Source organism: Anomaloglossus baeobatrachus, chromosome 3, assembly GCF_048569485.1.
Source record: "Anomaloglossus baeobatrachus isolate aAnoBae1 chromosome 3, aAnoBae1.hap1, whole genome shotgun sequence".
Lineage (NCBI taxonomy): Eukaryota > Metazoa > Chordata > Amphibia > Anura > Aromobatidae > Anomaloglossus > Anomaloglossus baeobatrachus.
The window spans coordinates 338,329,269-338,346,709 of record NC_134355.1 but is presented as its reverse complement, the minus strand read 5'-3'; the positions used below and the strand labels follow the sequence as shown (position 1 = coordinate 338,346,709).

The 17,441-nt window shown below is 39.6% G+C and overlaps 1 protein-coding gene across 2 annotated transcripts in view; it reads left to right on the top strand.

The window, feature by feature from the left end:
* The window catches only part of GRIK2 (glutamate ionotropic receptor kainate type subunit 2), a 1,450,753-nt gene that overhangs the window by 1,084,185 nt on the left and 349,127 nt on the right, over positions 1-17,441 (top strand). For both annotated transcript variants that reach the window (XM_075340094.1, XM_075340093.1), the window contains one exon: positions 12,206-12,429. In XM_075340094.1, the coding sequence (XP_075196209.1) occupies positions 12,206-12,429 (224 nt within the window). The remainder of the gene's footprint in view (positions 1-12,205; positions 12,430-17,441) is intronic.

Sequence of the window (17,441 nt, the reverse complement as noted above, 5' to 3'; positions counted from 1 at the left end):
GCAGCATACGCTGGTAATCAGGGTAAATATCGGGTAACTAAGCAAAACGCTTTGCTTAGTAACCCGATGTGTACCCTAGCTACATACACAGGGAGCCAGCGCGGGCAGCCTTTAAGAGGTGTACGTTGGTAACCAGGGTAAATATCGGGTAACCAAGCAAAGCGCTTTGCTTAGTTACCCGATATTTACCCTGGTTACCAAGCGCAGCATCGTTACACGAGTCGCTGGTGGCTGGTGGCTGGTCGCTGGTGAGATCTGCCTGATTGACAGCTCACCAGCGACCATGTAGCGACGGACCAACGATGCCTGCCAGGTCGGATCACTGGTAGGATCATTGGTGCATCGCTACGTGTGACTCCAGCTTCAGAATATTAGACTTTGAAACCATCCAATGTTCTTAAGTACTGAGGGTAATATATTCTTTTTGTGGTAACAAGTTTTAAGTTTGAAGGTAGAACATCCACAAGAGGTCTTTATGAAGTTTGATAAAACATGTGGAATGTGACAATCTGATATCTTTAGTTTGATATGAAATTTTCAGAATGTTAATTTCTGAACAATGAAATCCCAATGATATGTTTATAAATATATTACCGTATATGCCGGCGTATAAGACGACTGGGCGTATAAGACGACCCCCAACTTCTCCCCTAAAAATATAGAATTTGGGATATACTCACTGTCCATCTGCCACAGTGCCACCGCTCCCTCCGATCTGCTGCACGGAGGTGAGGGGCCGGGCAGCAGATTGGGGGGAGCGGTGGCACTGTGGCAGATGGAGGGCGGCAGCGGATCGGGAGGTGTGGGGGTGAGGGTGCGGGCAGGAGATCGGGGAGACAGGTGGCAGATCGCGGAGGGCAGCGGCGGCGGCGGATCGGGATGCTTTTCGTACCGTGCAATGGCAGCGCGGCAACTTCCGGGTCCCATGCTCCGGTCTCATAACAGCATGGGACCGGAGCTTGTCGCCCTGCCATTGCACTGTGGTATAATACAGGATGTCATGTAATGTATGTACACAGTGACTGCACCAGCAGAATAGTGAGTGCAGCTCTGGAGTATAATACAGGTGGTAACTCAGGATCAGTAATGTATGTACACAGTGACTGCACCAGCAGAATAGTGAGTGCAGCTCTGGAGTATAATACAGGATAAGTAATGTATGTACACAGTGACTGCACCAGCAGAATAGTGAGTGTAGCTCTGGAGTAGAATACATTACTGATCCTGAGTTACCACCTGTATGATCACAAAAAACGCAGTGTGTGCATCAGATTCTGGAATGTCATTGATTACACTGATTCTGTAATGATTTTATGCGCTGTGCATGATCTAGCTGATGCTCGATCTGGGCTGAAGTGCACTGTGTACACTCACTGTGTGTGCTGGCGTGCTGCAGGGACGATGACGGGGGCGGTCACCGGCAACAGGTCCACTGTGATTGGAGAAATCGGTCACAAGGCCGATCTCTCCAATCAGAGCATTGGAGCTGGGGGAGGGTGATCCAGTGAGGTCACCCAGCTCCAGCCAATGGCCAGTGCTACAGCTGCACTGGCCAGGGCTGGATTTTAATGTTTCAGTCATTTTAAATGGCTGGAACATTACAGTGGCTGTGATTGGTTGAGCGGCGTTCGTCAGCCAATCACAGCCTCCGTAGGTCCGGGGAGGAGGCACCACCCCTCCTAAGGTCAGGAACAGGTCCCCTCCTCCCCGAATCTGCGGTTTTTGGTAACATATTGTAGTCACCGCTGTATATCTGGCGTATAAGACGACCCCCCCACTGTAGCCATTATTTTAAGGGGGTAAAAAGTCGTCTTATACGCCAGTATATACGGTACTAGGCATGAGTGAATAACAATCTTCTTATCAGTTAAGTGTGTTATTATAACACACTTAACTGATAAGAAGAATGTTTGCATTCAGCTAGTCACAACAGCATATATAGTTTCAAATATCTGTATTCCCTCGATGTTCTTCATACTCAAAGAAGCTAAATCACTATAAGTCTAATAAATTGCATTTAGATTAATCCTGTCAGTTTATTTACCCAGTCTGCTATCTTTTCTAGTTCTCTTGTCTTCATGCTTATCTTTGTCATCATCTATATAAGCTGTGCAAAAAACTTAGAAAATACTGTGTCACAGTTTAATCTAAATTCAAATAACTTAAGAAATACTATTCTGTCCTGTTAGGAAGCTATTGTGAATATATTTTACCTTTTCTGGTGAAAATTAAAGTAACAACAGATGCAATAGACAAACAATAACAGTACAACCTCCAGAAAGAAATTATTTTTTAGGGCCACAGACAACTACTTTCTACTTATCTTTACTGACATTCTTCTTTAGTTTTGCAGTTTGCAAGTATTTTTACACTACTATTAGAATGAAGGGGTTACTGTCACCTATTTAGTTTGCACAGGTAGTCTGGCTCCTCCAAGATTGCGTATCCAAATGTGACACCCAGCATAGTCTAAAGCACATGTAACATATACCACAATTCAGGTATTTTACACATGGATAGCTGGTCAGGACAATTAAAGGTCTTAAACTTAGAGGGAACAGAAGACTGAAAGGTACCTACTCCTTTGTGTGAGGTGGAACAGGAATCACAGTGTTTTTCAACATGTCCTCGAGCAGGATACTTGAATTCATGTTGCTGACCAAATACTAGAAGCAACAGAAAAACAGAAAAACTGAATCAGCATCATACATGAGAGACGAGATCACATTGATCCCATCTGACACACATGAATGGGTCTGGATATGCTGTAGTAAATGCTCTGCTGATTGCTTCATCATTCAACATGGCCAGTTTGGTGGTGAGACAGCAATGGTCTTTGAAAGCATATCCATGAAGAGTCACAGAAACCTTTGGTGCACCATTAATAATGTTAGGGACTATGATGAAATCCCCAGATCCTTTGTCCAACTATGCACAGTTGCAATGGGTTTGCTGCTGGTGTAGGACAATTTCTGGTCTCAGGTGACCATATTGTATAAGCTGTTCTTGGACAACAAAGGCATTGATCAAACTGACTAGCCCCCAAGTTCCTCAGACTTGATTTTAATTGAGCACCTTTTAGACAATATGTACAATATCAGTGTATACAAAATCACCAATTAACCCCTTCACGACCATGGACGGATCTTTCCGTCATGGATCGTGCCCCGGTAAGCCCCGCCCCCTGCCGCGGGCAGGCAGCGTGGATCGGCACACATATCAGCTGTTTTCAACAGCTGACATGTGTGCCTACATGTTCTGAGTGGAATCGCATTCCACCCGGAACATTAACCCCTTAGATCTCGCTGCCAAAGTCTGGCAGCGAGATCTATATGCGCGCGGCCATGTTCTTTACTTACCGCCGCCCCCTCCGGACATCACGTGAGTGATCACGTGACGTTCGGTGGTTGCCATCGTAGCACAGGGTCATGTGATGACGCCTGCTGCTACCAAGTTTCACTTTCATTCTTCCTCGGCACGGAGAAGAGGAAAAAAGAAAGTGACTATTTCTGCTGTTTACAGCGGTATAGCTGTGATCAGCAGATAGCGATCAGCAATCGGATTGCTGATCGCTATAGCTCCCTAGGGGGACTAGTAAAATAAAATAAATAAAGTAAAAAAAAGTTTTAAAATTTTTAAAAAAAAACAAAAAACCTAAAAGTTCAAATCACCCCCCTTTCCCCCCATTGAAAATTAAAGGGTTAAAAAATAAATAAATATGCACATATTTGGTATCGCCGCGTTCAGAAATGCCCGATCTATCAAAATATAAAATCAATTAATCTGATTGGTAAACGGCGTAGTGGCAAAAAAATTCCAAACGCCAAAATTACGTTTTTTGGTCGCCGCAAGTTTTACGCAAAATGCAATAATATGTTGCAAGTCATTAAAGACAGATAGTTAGCCTTGTAAATTTTCCCCATTGTTGGGAAAAAAAACCTTTAAGTTATCCCTTTAAATTTTTTTAACAATATAACAATACACTATAGCTTTAATAATCCCTATGATTTCTGCTATAGGTAAAAATAATCACACATAACTGACTTAGTAATTAATTTTATAGATTAATGTTTAGTAACATGCTTTGCTTTTGGTACATAGCAAAAGGTTGACTTTAAAAATGTAAATGTTTATGAAAGCCAATATAAACAAATAGATCAATGCTGAAACCACAATATATACATACTATGTAGCTAGAATATATGAATGACCGTGACATTTCTACTACATTTGCCTTCGGCAATCTCTTTTTTTCTGCAAATTTCTAGTATTGATATTTTATTACAAATTAAACATGTTATAAATATCACATTTCATAACATAAAGAAATATAAAGGTTTTTTTATATATTACATCAAGAACTGGAAGTATATTACTTTTTTATGTGTCCGTTTCCATATATACAAAGAAAAAGGCTTTATCTTTACAAATCATGTATGCAGTAATCTTGGAAATACTACATTTTGATGCCCTAGAATACACATTATTTATAGACATGGTACATAATAGCAATGTTACTGTTTAGTAGGGATGAGTGAACCAAAACTGGACCGCTCAATGTCTGTGCCGAACACCATGTGTCCAGTGCTGAAAACCGAACATAAACGTTTGCCTGTACATCTGCTTTCTGTTAGGGTTTGTCTCCCAAAGCATGTTGAAATTTTGCAGAGCAACCAATCAGCAAGCTTTTAGCCTGTAGGCACTTCCAGATCCATTACAGCATATGCCAAGAATTGGCACGGCTGTGATTGACCGTCGCATCCCGTGACTCGGCCTGTGTAAAGGTCAGATGACAGGCTACGGTGCCATTTTGCCTTCACAAGAATAGGAGAGAACACTGTTGGAGTGAGGGATAGTGATTGGTTCAGTTAGGGAAAAAAAATACATTCTATGGATAGGACACTGTACGAGTGAGCAAAAGTGATAGTAATTGTAAATCAAATGCAGCGCTGTATCACACATATTTGTGTGTTAAAAACAGCAGTGTACAGGCAGTGTAATCTATTAGCTCAAAATAGCCAAAAACAGCGTTTTTGATAGTGTCCCTTGCTATGTCAATAGCCCTGCAACCTTATACTGTGTTACATCCCACCGCTTTCCATAGCATTAACAAACAGTGTACAGGCAGGTGTAATCTATTAACTCAATCTGGCCAAAAACAGAGTTTTTCTCTACGTGCCTTGCTGTGCCAATAGCTTGCAACCTTTTACGTGTTACTTCCTGAAGCTTTGCATTGTGGTGTAAAACAGCTGTATACAAACTTTGCTATAATAATTTTCTGTATAAAGGTCAAGTATTAATCTAAACTAGTATTAGAGCCAAACAAAGGGCCTTGGTGGTGGTGATGCTGGTGGTGTAGCTCATTCAGGGTGAGGATGTGGTAAATGTGTGCCTGCTACATTCCAAACTGAAATACCTTCCTCTTTACACAGGCCACAGCCTGGTGTTTGTGATTTATTAGGTCAGATTACTGCTGCATGAATGGTGAGGCCAGAACATGTTTAGGTGGCTTTAGGTTGTACGGCCATCAGGGCTTCCAGTTCATTTGTATTGTCTTCCACTCAGTCTACACCTGAAAGCTTAGGGCCATCTCCTAAGATCCTTTGCTTTTTTACTTCCACCTCAACCCATTCAAAATAAGCCAAGCAGTGAGAGCCACATGTCATGCGACAGTAACTTATGTGTTTGATGACTCTGCTGGCTGGGGTCCTGTGGCCCATCCACCTTGCCCTGCCCCAGAGGTGGAAGAGACAAAGTGCAGTGATGCACAACCACTTAATGTGTGGGAGGATGATTCCATGGGAGGGCTGGTGGACACACTCTGCATATCACCACAGCTTGCAGGATGATGAAACACAGGTATCAAGTGCTGCGGCCTTTGTCTGTGTGCAGACTGGAAAGGAGGGCAGGGCTGAGGAGTGGATGGAAGACAATGTGAAGGGTGGCAACAGGGTGCTTGACCCCACCTAGAGCAAAGGATTTGAAAGTGTCATGCGCATTGCCAATTAAGAGGCGACATTCAGGCAAGTGAACCAGCAGCACAGCAAAAAAGGGAGAATGGGGCAAAAGGCCTGTGGATGGGCCAGTGTAAGTAAGTTGGTTGATACTGGCCAATGCGTTAGTAAAAACCTCTCAGCAAATCCAGCTCACAAGACTTGCCTGGTATGGCATTTCTTCCAGGAATCTGCAAATGAAAAGAGAGAGGTGGTTTGCAAGATGTGGTGTCAGAGCTTTAAATCTTCCAACCTCAACCTGTGCACCACCTGCATGATGCGTTATTTGACTTCCAGCATGAGGAGTAGTTTCCTGAGAAATCAGGAAAAAACTCCAGCTCCTCATGCTTCCTCTTCTGCTCTGGTGTTAGCCTCTTAATCTGTGGTGTCTGCATCTGGCATTTGCTCATGATCACCAGGGGCACCTTCACCTCTGCAAATACATGATGTGGCAGAAACAGCACCAACACCACGGCCACCAACAGCATCACCATCCCATGGAAGTCTGCAACTTTCCATTTCCTAAAGCTTTGCTCAAAAGAGGAAAAATCCCCTTAGCCACTCAAAAGCCCTGGCCCTGAATGACAGCATTTAAAAAATGCTGGCCTTTGAAATGCTGCCATTCAGGCTGATGGGGATGGACAGTTTCCAGCAAATGATATCTGTGGCTATACCCCAATACGGGTTGATACAGCTGCCACTATTTTCCAGGTGTGCCATCCCTGCCCTGTATACAAATTTGGTGGAACAAATCTGTTGTTCACTCTGCAATGTCATAAGGGGAAAGGTCGATGTAACTACAGATACAGCACTTGGACCAATAAGCACAGACAAGGATTGTATATTTTTCTAACCGCACACCTGGTAAACGTAGTGGTGGCTGGACATGAGGCTCCTGGCATTCAAGCATATATTTTTACCACCACCTTGGATCACTGGACTTTTTTCAGTCAGTGTTACTTCCTGCTCCTACCTGCTTCCTCCACCTCCTCCACTTCTTTCTCATCTGGTCAGAGTAATACCTGCACCACCAACTTCAGCACAGCCAAGAATAAATGACTGCAGGCCATTATTAAACTCATATGACTGGCAGATAAACCTCACATGGCGCAGTAGCTGTGGACGGGCGTAAAACAAGAAATAGATGAGTGGATGTTGCAGGTGATCCTACAGCTTGGCCTGGTGTTGTGTGATAATGGCTGAAATCTCATTTCAGCTCTGGGTCTAGGCGGCATGACACACATCCATTGCCTGGCATATCTGCTGAATTTGGTAGTGTAGAGTTCCTTAAAAGTTACCCACATGTCAGAGCTTCTGAAAGTGTGAGCAGTATGAGTGAATTTTCGGCATTCTCACCCTAATGCTACTTGTCTGTCTGCGCTGCAAAGTCACTTCGGCCTTCCTGCTCACCACCTCATATGTGACATACCAACAAGGTCAATCTCCACATTGCATATGGTGGAGAGACTGTGCAAGCAGCAGGCAATAGTGGAGTTTCATCTGCAGCATACAACTGCAAAATCTCTTTGTGGACCAACACCATTTCACTACCAATGAGTTGACCTGCATGCAGGACCTGTGTGCCGTATTGTGCTGCTTTAAATACTCTACCAACATGCCTAGCGCTGATGACGCAATAATCAGCATCACTATACTAATTTTATGCATGCTGGAAAAAAACGCTGGAGACTGTGATGGATGAAGTGGTGGCACCAGAGGAATAGGAGCAGGAGGAAACATTGACTCATTTATCAAGGCTGTCGTCCAGACAGCGGGTCCGAGGTACAGTCTCTGGGCCGAAAGAAACCATATCCCCAACTTTCCAGCAAGGGGACAGTTACAGAGAGGAGGAGGAAACGGCTGCCCAGTAGGGTGATCGGGAAGTTAGGTCAGGGCCATCACTGCAGCATGGGTGGGGAATACAGAGGCTCCAGTCCACACTAGAGATGAGCGAACTTATTTGTTAAAATTACACCAACACTCAAATTCGGTATGAGCCTTGCCTGGTTTGCTTGGGCTTGGTAATCGGAACACTTTCCTCAAAAGTCGACAATGTTTGGTTTTGTTTGATAACTGTTCATGACTTTTCTAATACTCTACTATTACTTTACTATACTTTACTATTACTATAGTGGTGCTTCTTACTCCTCCTTCATCATTGAAAGTGTTCTCACACAGGTCTCCGGCCAAAGAACCTCCACTTGTTTATCCATTACAATCGGGATGAGTGAGAGCCCATAAACTTTTACGGAAGTGGACATACTTGGTGCTTTTGACCCATTTGAGATACTGAGCACACCACATGTTTCTCAATCCACCATAACACCTTCGCCTGCACCCCCCTAACTATCCACCAGTTTCTCATCCACGCCCTATTTCATCCTCTGTCAGCACAGCAGCAAGCCCTCGGTCCGGCAGTCGTGGTCATATTAGAGATCATTTCCTCCTACACATGTCAAAGCTAAGAGATTTAACTTCCCCATATCTAAACTGTTGGCCACAGAAATACTGACTTTCTGCCTGGTAAATACAGATGGTTCTGAACTCTGGTGGGTGTGGCGGTCCCCTTGTACCAGTTGTCCAGTAGCCATTACTTCTCTAATAAAGTTTTGCCTGTGCTACACTAGCATGTTGCAGACAACATAACCCATTCCCTGAAAACTCCTTATCTGACAGGTTGCATTTCACCACTGACATCTGAATGAACTAGCATAGCCAGGGGCATTACATCTCGCTCACTGGGTACTGGGAGACCCTGGTGGCTGCAGGGGTAGGTGAGCAAGGGACTCCTCTACAAGCCTTGTAATCCCCAAGGCTTACGTGACAAACCTCTGTATCAATCACTTCCTAAACTGCTTATGCCTTCCCCTCCTCCAGGGCCTCCACTTGCACTCTCACATTCTCCCTTAATGTAACACGTGTTCTGACAGCCCAGAGAGAATCCCCTCAAAATCCATACATTGCTACTAGGGCTCAAGGCAATCGGGCAGTGTTGATCCAATGGGAGAACGCAGTCACATAGCTGCAGAGTTATGGACAGCTATCAAGGCAAAGTTTCAGCCATGGCTATCTCCACTGAACTTGGAGCCAGGTAAGGCCAAGTGTGATAAGGCATGTGTGAGAACATGGTGATTGGCCTGTGCTGGGGAAACCTCACCCACGTGCCTTGCATGGCTTAAGTCCCCAATCTGGTTTTACAGCAATTGCTAGACCACTATCTTGGCTTGCAAGAACTTCTGTATAAGGCATGTATGCTGTGTGCTCATTTTCGCCATTTGCAGCGCACAGCTCATCAAATTGCACAGTTCTTTTGGCCTATCGGTTAACCAGCTGATAAACAATGTGCCTAAAAGGTGAAATTTCACTCTGAACATGTTGCAATGACTATGGAAGCAGCAACAAACCATGCAGTATGTCATGAATTATACACTGTCCCAACTTGATGCGGTCGTGAGGCAAATGATGGTTGCAAAATGGGCACAGATGAAGGACCTCTGCCATTCTGCAGAGTTTTAAAAAGGCAACTAAGATGGTTAACGCTGACAATGCCATCATTAGCATCACCATTCCAGTCATCTACATGCTGAAGCAGACTTTGCATAGTCTGCGAAAGGAGATGATGGTCCCAGAGAAAGAGAAGGAAGCAGAGGAGGATGTGGCTTGGATACCAATATCTCTAAAGTCTGGACTGTTGTTGCACAGGGAGGTGGCATGGCGTGGTGAACTACAGCTATCGAGGTGGGTTCATGGTAGCAGGGAAACTGTTAGTGGAAGTGCAGAAGCCCAGGAAGTAATGGAGGATGAGGATGAAGAGGTGATGGATGTGCAATAGTCAGGGGATAAAGAAGATATCGATCCCCATTCTGTTGTACGTGGTGGTGGGTGGGGATGGAGGAATCAAGTTTCAGTGTTAGAAACTAGACCCCTCAAGGAATATATCTAGATGTTTTGTGAGCACCTTAAATCCACTAGTTTAAAACATTGAGCCATGAAAATAAAAAAAATACATTTTAACAAAAAATTGTTACTTCAACCAGGTAGCTTTTTTCACAAGGGTATCAGGAAAAATGCACCATAAAATTTATTCTGCAATTTCTTCTAAATACACAGGTACCTCATATGTAGTGGAATTCTACTATTTGAGCGCACGGTAGGGCTCAGAAGGGAAAGACTACCATTTGAAATTTATAGTGCATAATTGTCTGGAATAAATAACAGGTTTTTTTTAAAGACGTTCACTGTTTGGCAAAAGTAACATCATAAGTTTATTGTTCAGGTCAGTACAGTTACACCAATACCAAATTTATAAAAATTTTTTATGTTCTGCTCCTTTTACACAATAAATACAATTTTTTTGAAAAAATATTTTTTTCACTGCTGTATTCTCAGAGCTGTAAGCTTTTTATTTTTTTGCTGATGCAGCTGTGTGGCAGCTTGTTTTTTGTGGGACAAGATGTAGTTTTCACTAATGCCATTTATTTTTATGTTCAACTTTTTGATTGGGTTTTATTCCCCTTTTTTCTGCAGTATGATGAAATTTGTTTTTATGAATTTTTTTAAACTGTTCACTGAAGTCGTTAAATAGTGTGACAGTTTTATAGATCAGGTTGTGCCGGATGCGGTGATACCAAATATGTGCACTTTTTTGCTTATTATTATTTTTATTATAAATAAATGTATTTTTGGGTATAATGTTTTATGATTTCTTTTTTTATATTTTGTAAGGTCTTTTTTATTTTTCCTAACTATTTTTACTTCTGGCTGCCATGAGAACCCTCAGCATAAATGAAATAGAGATAGAGAGACAACAGGCGCAATATGAGAAGCGTCCGTGGATAGATTTAGGATAGATATTTAGAACTGCTCACCTTTGCAGGTTGTGCGCCCCCGCACAACTCCAGTGAAAGCGTGTCAGTCCGGGGTATTCCTCCGTTCTGATTGCAGTGTCCAAGCTTATTGAATCCAGACTTATGGTATCGTTGTCGGCTCCTGAACTCCACCGGCACCGTGGGATTCAGGTTTTCCTCCACGATCATCCAGTTCCCAGCTGGATTCTATAATGGGTTGGCAGGTCCTTTGCAGCTACTACCGAAATCCCAGGTAGGGAGTGGGTGTATGGAAAAGAGCTCTTTCGGTCTGATGTAGCGCATAAGGAACCACTTGTTGATATTAAATGTTGTACTTTATTAATTATAAGCCATGATCACTATTTATTAAAGCAGATAAACAATTGCAAAGGGGTTAACATCACCAGGACCTGATCCAATGAGGTCCTACTGATGTTTTTGGGCAGAACTACAGTTCTGCACTGTAAACTCGGTGATGGCAGCATGCAGGGGGTCGCGATCCCCTCCTGACCGCCAACCATTGATAAATGTCTGCTCTGCACAAAGCCCAGCGGAAGCATACCTATATATACAGTCGATGGTCCTTAAGCAGGTAAAGTATATTGAATTAAATTACCTTTCTATTGATTATGGAGTGCAGCTTTGTTTTAGCAACTTTTTACTATTCTCCCCCTAGAAAGCTCTGAAATGTTTATAATACACTTGATAACATGCTTTTTTATTACTGTGCTATTTTTTGGTTGTAATCATTAAATTATTTTTTTTTGTTAACATTACTAGTTCTAATGATGTTTTATTGCTGACATTACTAAATATTGGTATAAATGTTGCCCATAGATATCTGCAAATTGCAAATATTGTCATTATGTTCAAAGATTTAACGTATTTTTTAGCAAATGTATTAATATGCATATATTGTGGCACATTCCACTTGATTGTCTTGATATTAATTTAATTAATAATACTTTATATTTAAAGATGTATTTTTAGTAATAATATTGCTTAATTAGTTAGACAGCTTGAAAATAAATACATTTTCAAAGGACTTGCTTTTTCTCTCAGTGGTAATTCTCCTGAAATGAGAGCTTTTATCTTTAATACTACCCAGCTGGTTTCCATAGATCTTGGTCAGTAGTACCTGCCCAGACCCTAACTGACAGTGTGCAGTGTTTACATTTCAGAAGAGGTGCTAACTGTTAGCATACCAGCCACTTTTCTCCAGTACATTTGTTTCTATAAAGCAGTTAGCTGCTCACCTCACTTCTCTCAGCTCCTGACAAGTTGCTGTTATAAATATTAATTATTGCTTTTATTTTCATGGTAACCTTAGAAGCATTTTGTTTCCTCTTTTATCTCTCTTAACAGAAAGCTGATCTTGCAGTTGCTCCATTGGCTATCACGTATGTTAGAGAACAAGTCATCGACTTCACCAAACCCTTTATGACTCTTGGAATAAGTATTTTGTACCGAAAACCTAATGGTACAAACCCAGGCGTCTTCTCCTTCCTGAATCCACTTTCCCCTGATATCTGGATGTATATTCTGCTGGCTTACTTGGGTGTCAGTTGTGTGCTCTTTGTCATAGCCAGGTAACATTTCTACCTTGTGATTGTTTGACAATTATGTCATTTATTTTCTTTTGCTATAATTGTCAAAAGGTCACATATTATATATTCTATACTTATTTTATGACTTATGCTCGTTATACATAAGTCTCATCAAGGCTCTCACTAATAACTGTTAACTTCTTATGTATAAAACTTTTAACATAACATTTAACATGACATAATGAGGCTATTGATTGTCATTTCTTTCTTTTTGAAATAACAGAATTCAGCTTAACTGATGATGTTATATTGTAAGTATAAGTGATCGGTATTTTTTTCTATTAATGAAAATAATATAAGTATGTATCTATGTCAATCACTCAGAAATTAATTATTGAAGGGGATGTCTACATCCACAATTAAAAACTAAATCTCTCAGAGTGAAGCATTTTAATCCATTCTGAGCTTTTTTTGAACTGTGGAAGAGGACATTCCCTATAATGTCAAATTTAGAAGAGCTTGATAAAAGAAGCAATATTTATGTATGCAATCTCCAGTCACTTTTGTCCTGAACCTGCCTAGTCCCTGGTAATGTAATACTTCCTGCTGCTGTGATGACGTCCTGCCACACCAATGGCAACAGTTGATATCTCTGGACAAAAAATGAATAAGATGTTAAATCAGACTGCTTGATCCTTATTTCCACTAAGAGTTTTGAGCCCTCACATTAATTGATCAGCCGACTCCTCTGACATTGGCAAGTTTGGACAACGTTAATGTGTATTGAGGTCTTAAAGCTCCAACTTCAAGCATATTTTGAAAATACATTTATTTTTATATTATAAAATTAATTGGAACTGAAAATGTAATGAATGATAATTTCTCTTTGCTAAATTATTTAATACGCAGGTTTATTTATTCAGGTAGAAATATATACCAGACTGAGATATCAATGCAATCTTATTAAAGTAGTGAAATGTAGCCTAACATTTCCAACAATTTTCAACCAAAAAAACAAACAATTCCTTAAATTTTAGTCTTTACCCACTTTGATAAAAGCAGCCAAAAATATAAATGATACACATAATTCATGTTAAGATGGTTTAAATGTCCAAAAAACCCCATAGACGTATTTAGAATTGAAAATATGTTTAGATTATAATTCATTGGACTGAATAGCATAAACTGGTTCAGAAGATCAATTTATCAATTGTCATGTACAATAAATTAATTGATTAAAATAGATAAAATAAGTTAAGTAAATTAAATGTACAGTAAGTTCAGACCTGTTAGTCCTGGTAACCGATGAAGTAATTCACCTTTCTACTTACTATTAACCCTTTCACAACTGAGGACTTACTGGTACACCCTAAATCATGAAGGGGTGATCACTGCTGGATGCTGCGGGGATTTAGCAATGATCCCCACACATGTCTACTGATTTGTACAGTTTATTAAGTTTAAGCCTTATTATGTAGAAGAACTTTGAACAAGTCCACCCATTTTACAACAACGGCATATAACCTAAGCATTGTAAAAAGCTTGTGAATGCAGCTTGTATGCAGATAAATGCTTCCACAGCCCTTTGACCACTATGAAGCTATAGGGAGGAAAAATAATAGTTTGGAAACTCTTGATAATGGGAGTGGGATATATTAGGCATTAGGTAAAAGTCAATTTCTAAAGTGGACAGGTTCTACACATCTCCAAAAAGGTAGTATTTGAGAAGTGTTTATAGTATACAGTGGTTATTAAAAGTTGTTAATAAATTGACAACCAAAGAAATGGCTACAGGGTCATACAGAATCATTCATTGTTTTTAAGCTGCAAAGCTATCTCATATGGTATGATCCCACAGAAGAGATCCTGTACAACAAATTGGTGAAAAAGATAATTCTGACATTGATAACAAAAAATGCCAGATCAAACCACTGTCTGCAGCATTGACAAAAAAATAGCCTTAAGATGATGGGACGAGTGCTCAGTCAGAAAAGGAGGTAGTCACAGTCCTCCAATAGTTAATACAAGAACTAAAAAACTGACCAGCACCTTCAACAAAATAAAGTATTTGAGAACAGGTGCAAGCTGCTATGACTGCATAATGCGTAAATAAAAAAGTACACCAGCAGTCTGTAAGCATCAAGATATATGTGAGCATTGAACATATGGAACTTGAAGTGCATTACTGCTATATACATTATATTTAGAAAACTGAAGGTACTTAGCACATAAATTGCCAATTTATGAGAGCCCATCAGTCGCGGCAAAGTTGTCTTCTTTGACCAGACATTATCCTAATATCATGCCTCTCTTGGGCTGAAAGTCTACAAATATATGGACAAATGGGGGTCCAGCATTAATAAAAAAAAATAGTCTTTCGAAGATGGAACAAATGCTCAGTGAGAAAAAGAGTGTGTGCTGTACACTTTTATTTGTGTATTATGCAGTAATAGCAACTTGAACATGTTGACACATGTTTTATTCTGTTTGGAGGTGTCAGTCAGTTTTTGGTTCTTTTATTAATGATTTAAGGTCTGTGACTACCGCCTTTTCTGAAGGAGCACTCATCCCATCAGCGTAAAGCAATTTTTGCTTAATTATGGGTTCTATCTACCCATAAATTTGTAGGCTTTTAGCCCAAGAGAAGCATATTATTAGGATAGAGTCTTGTCAAACAAAAACGCCTTGCCATGGCTGACGAACTCCCCTTAATTGGTCAATTTGTTAAATACCTTCATTTTTATAAATATATGTCCTATTTATATAGCAGTTTAAGTTTCATATGATCAATGTTCACATATATATTGGCGCTTACAGGGTGCTGCGGTACTTATTTTTTGTGTACTATTCAGTCATAGCAGATTGCACCTGTTGACACCGGCATTATTCTGTTTGAAGGTGCTGGTCAGTTTTTTGCTCTCGTATTATCTATCCATCTATCTATCATGAGTATATATATATATATATATATATATATATATATATATATATATATATATATATATATATACAGTATATATACTCATATCTATCTATCTATCTATCTATCTATCTATTATGTCTATCTATCCATCCTTCTATCTATCTACCTATCTATCTATGATATTACCTGCTAACAACTTGCTATTTTTCTTCTATCCTATATCTCCTATATATGCTCTTTTAATGTTGCTTTACACAATATTTTGGAAATCCTATGCACAACCTCATGACAAATCAGATAGGCAAACTGCATTTGTTACTGTACTATAAACCTGTCAACTATGTTAATCTTCATTTGTAGCCTAATTTCCTTTTTGACAGTGTTAGCTTCTCACATTTGTGCTTGCTCAGCGTTTGGAGACCTCTTGTGTATTGCTTCCTTTCAAAGCTGCTTCAGAGTTACAATAAGTAGAACAGATCAACAAATGAAGATTAAAAGACCAGTGAATTCCAAGGGGAAAGAAGGGCATAGAATAAGTATCTTTCAGCAGTTATGATAGAATTTTTTTTTCTGGCCAATAAAATTAAGTAAACAAGTAAGAAGGACACTTTGAAAAAAATATTTTACTAGTTCCAGTTAAAACTGTTCTAACATTATTCTGAAGTTAATGTTAAGCACACACTATGCATTATTTCTATTGAGTGAAAATGTAGCCACCAAATTTGCGTTTTTTCCGCATTTAATAAAATAAATTTTTTGTAAAGTTCAAACACAACTGGCTAACCATTATGTAAAATAGAAAAATGTCCTGTAGTTTTGTTAAATATTAAAAACTATTGAAAAAAAATCCACTATGGGTGCTGGGGGAATCTCATGGAGAAAATTCTCTGAAACCTGTATAGAAATCTCCTCTTTACAGAGCACAGATCCTATCAAGCAATAAAAATCATACAGATGGGACTGAAAAAGTGGGTCTAGTTTGTAGTCGCAAGCATATCCTTTTTTAGGTTTTTGCTGGGGTGATAATAAGAAAAAGCATCGGAATGGAATCCATTAAAATCTTTGCTATAACTTCCCATCTCACAACCTCTATAAAAGCTCCTGACATACCCTATTATATACTGAATGCAACACAGTTATTGGTGAGAGCCTTAACGATTATACAGTGCTTTAGACGCTAGGTACTGCATTTGTGGATAAATTATTGCTTCAGGTAAATGTAGTATAATTCAGATGTATTGTTTTTATTAGTCATTAAAATATCAATTGCCTTATTTTTACTATTCGTTATATGTCTGTGTGCTCATGTTAAATTTCTATGTTTATTTTTCGATATTGAAATCAAACTTTCACTGAGGTTGCGAGAATGTTTAGGTCTGTGATCATTGTGTCCTTCCTTTATGCAGAATATCTTATTTTAATTTTTGACCTTGCTTCAAATATTTCACACAATAGTGTATGGAAGAACAGTCTTCGAGGAACTAAAAGCAATGAATGGTAGATGAAAAATAGCATTGTCACGGATGCACAAAATATTATAGCTCAGTGTTGCAAGGTTTTCGTACATTATGCAGTCAACAGGTTTATCTTAATAGTTTCAAATGATTTCCTCATAGGCTGCTTAATACATTTCTATAATGATAATTATAAGTTTAATAAAAATGTTAAAATATTATTATTTAGATCTAAAGATTTTAAGGCAAAGGCTAATTTGATTATGTCATTATTTTCTTCCCAGCATTTTTTAATGCAACATGGGCTTGCTTTGTGAAGTATGTTAAATACATGCGCGAACATTTTTTACAGGATCCTGTTCACTTGGCATGTACCAAAGAGATATTCTTTTAATATTTGCTAGGATGGCATTCATGGCTAGACATTATTATGCTACAATAGCAAGGTAGTTCTTTTGTTTTTCTTTTTACAACAATATCCGCCTATTAGCAACACATGTCACTTAATAGCTATAAAATAGCATACTGAAACTCAGAGATTTTGTCAGACTTGAGACTTAAAAAACAAGGCTTTGATTATGTACTTTTGTGCTGCAAAATTGTTGGTAAGAGAACAGATTGTTTTTAGATACAGAAAAGTTCCACATCTCTAATTGAAATTGAACTATTACATAAAC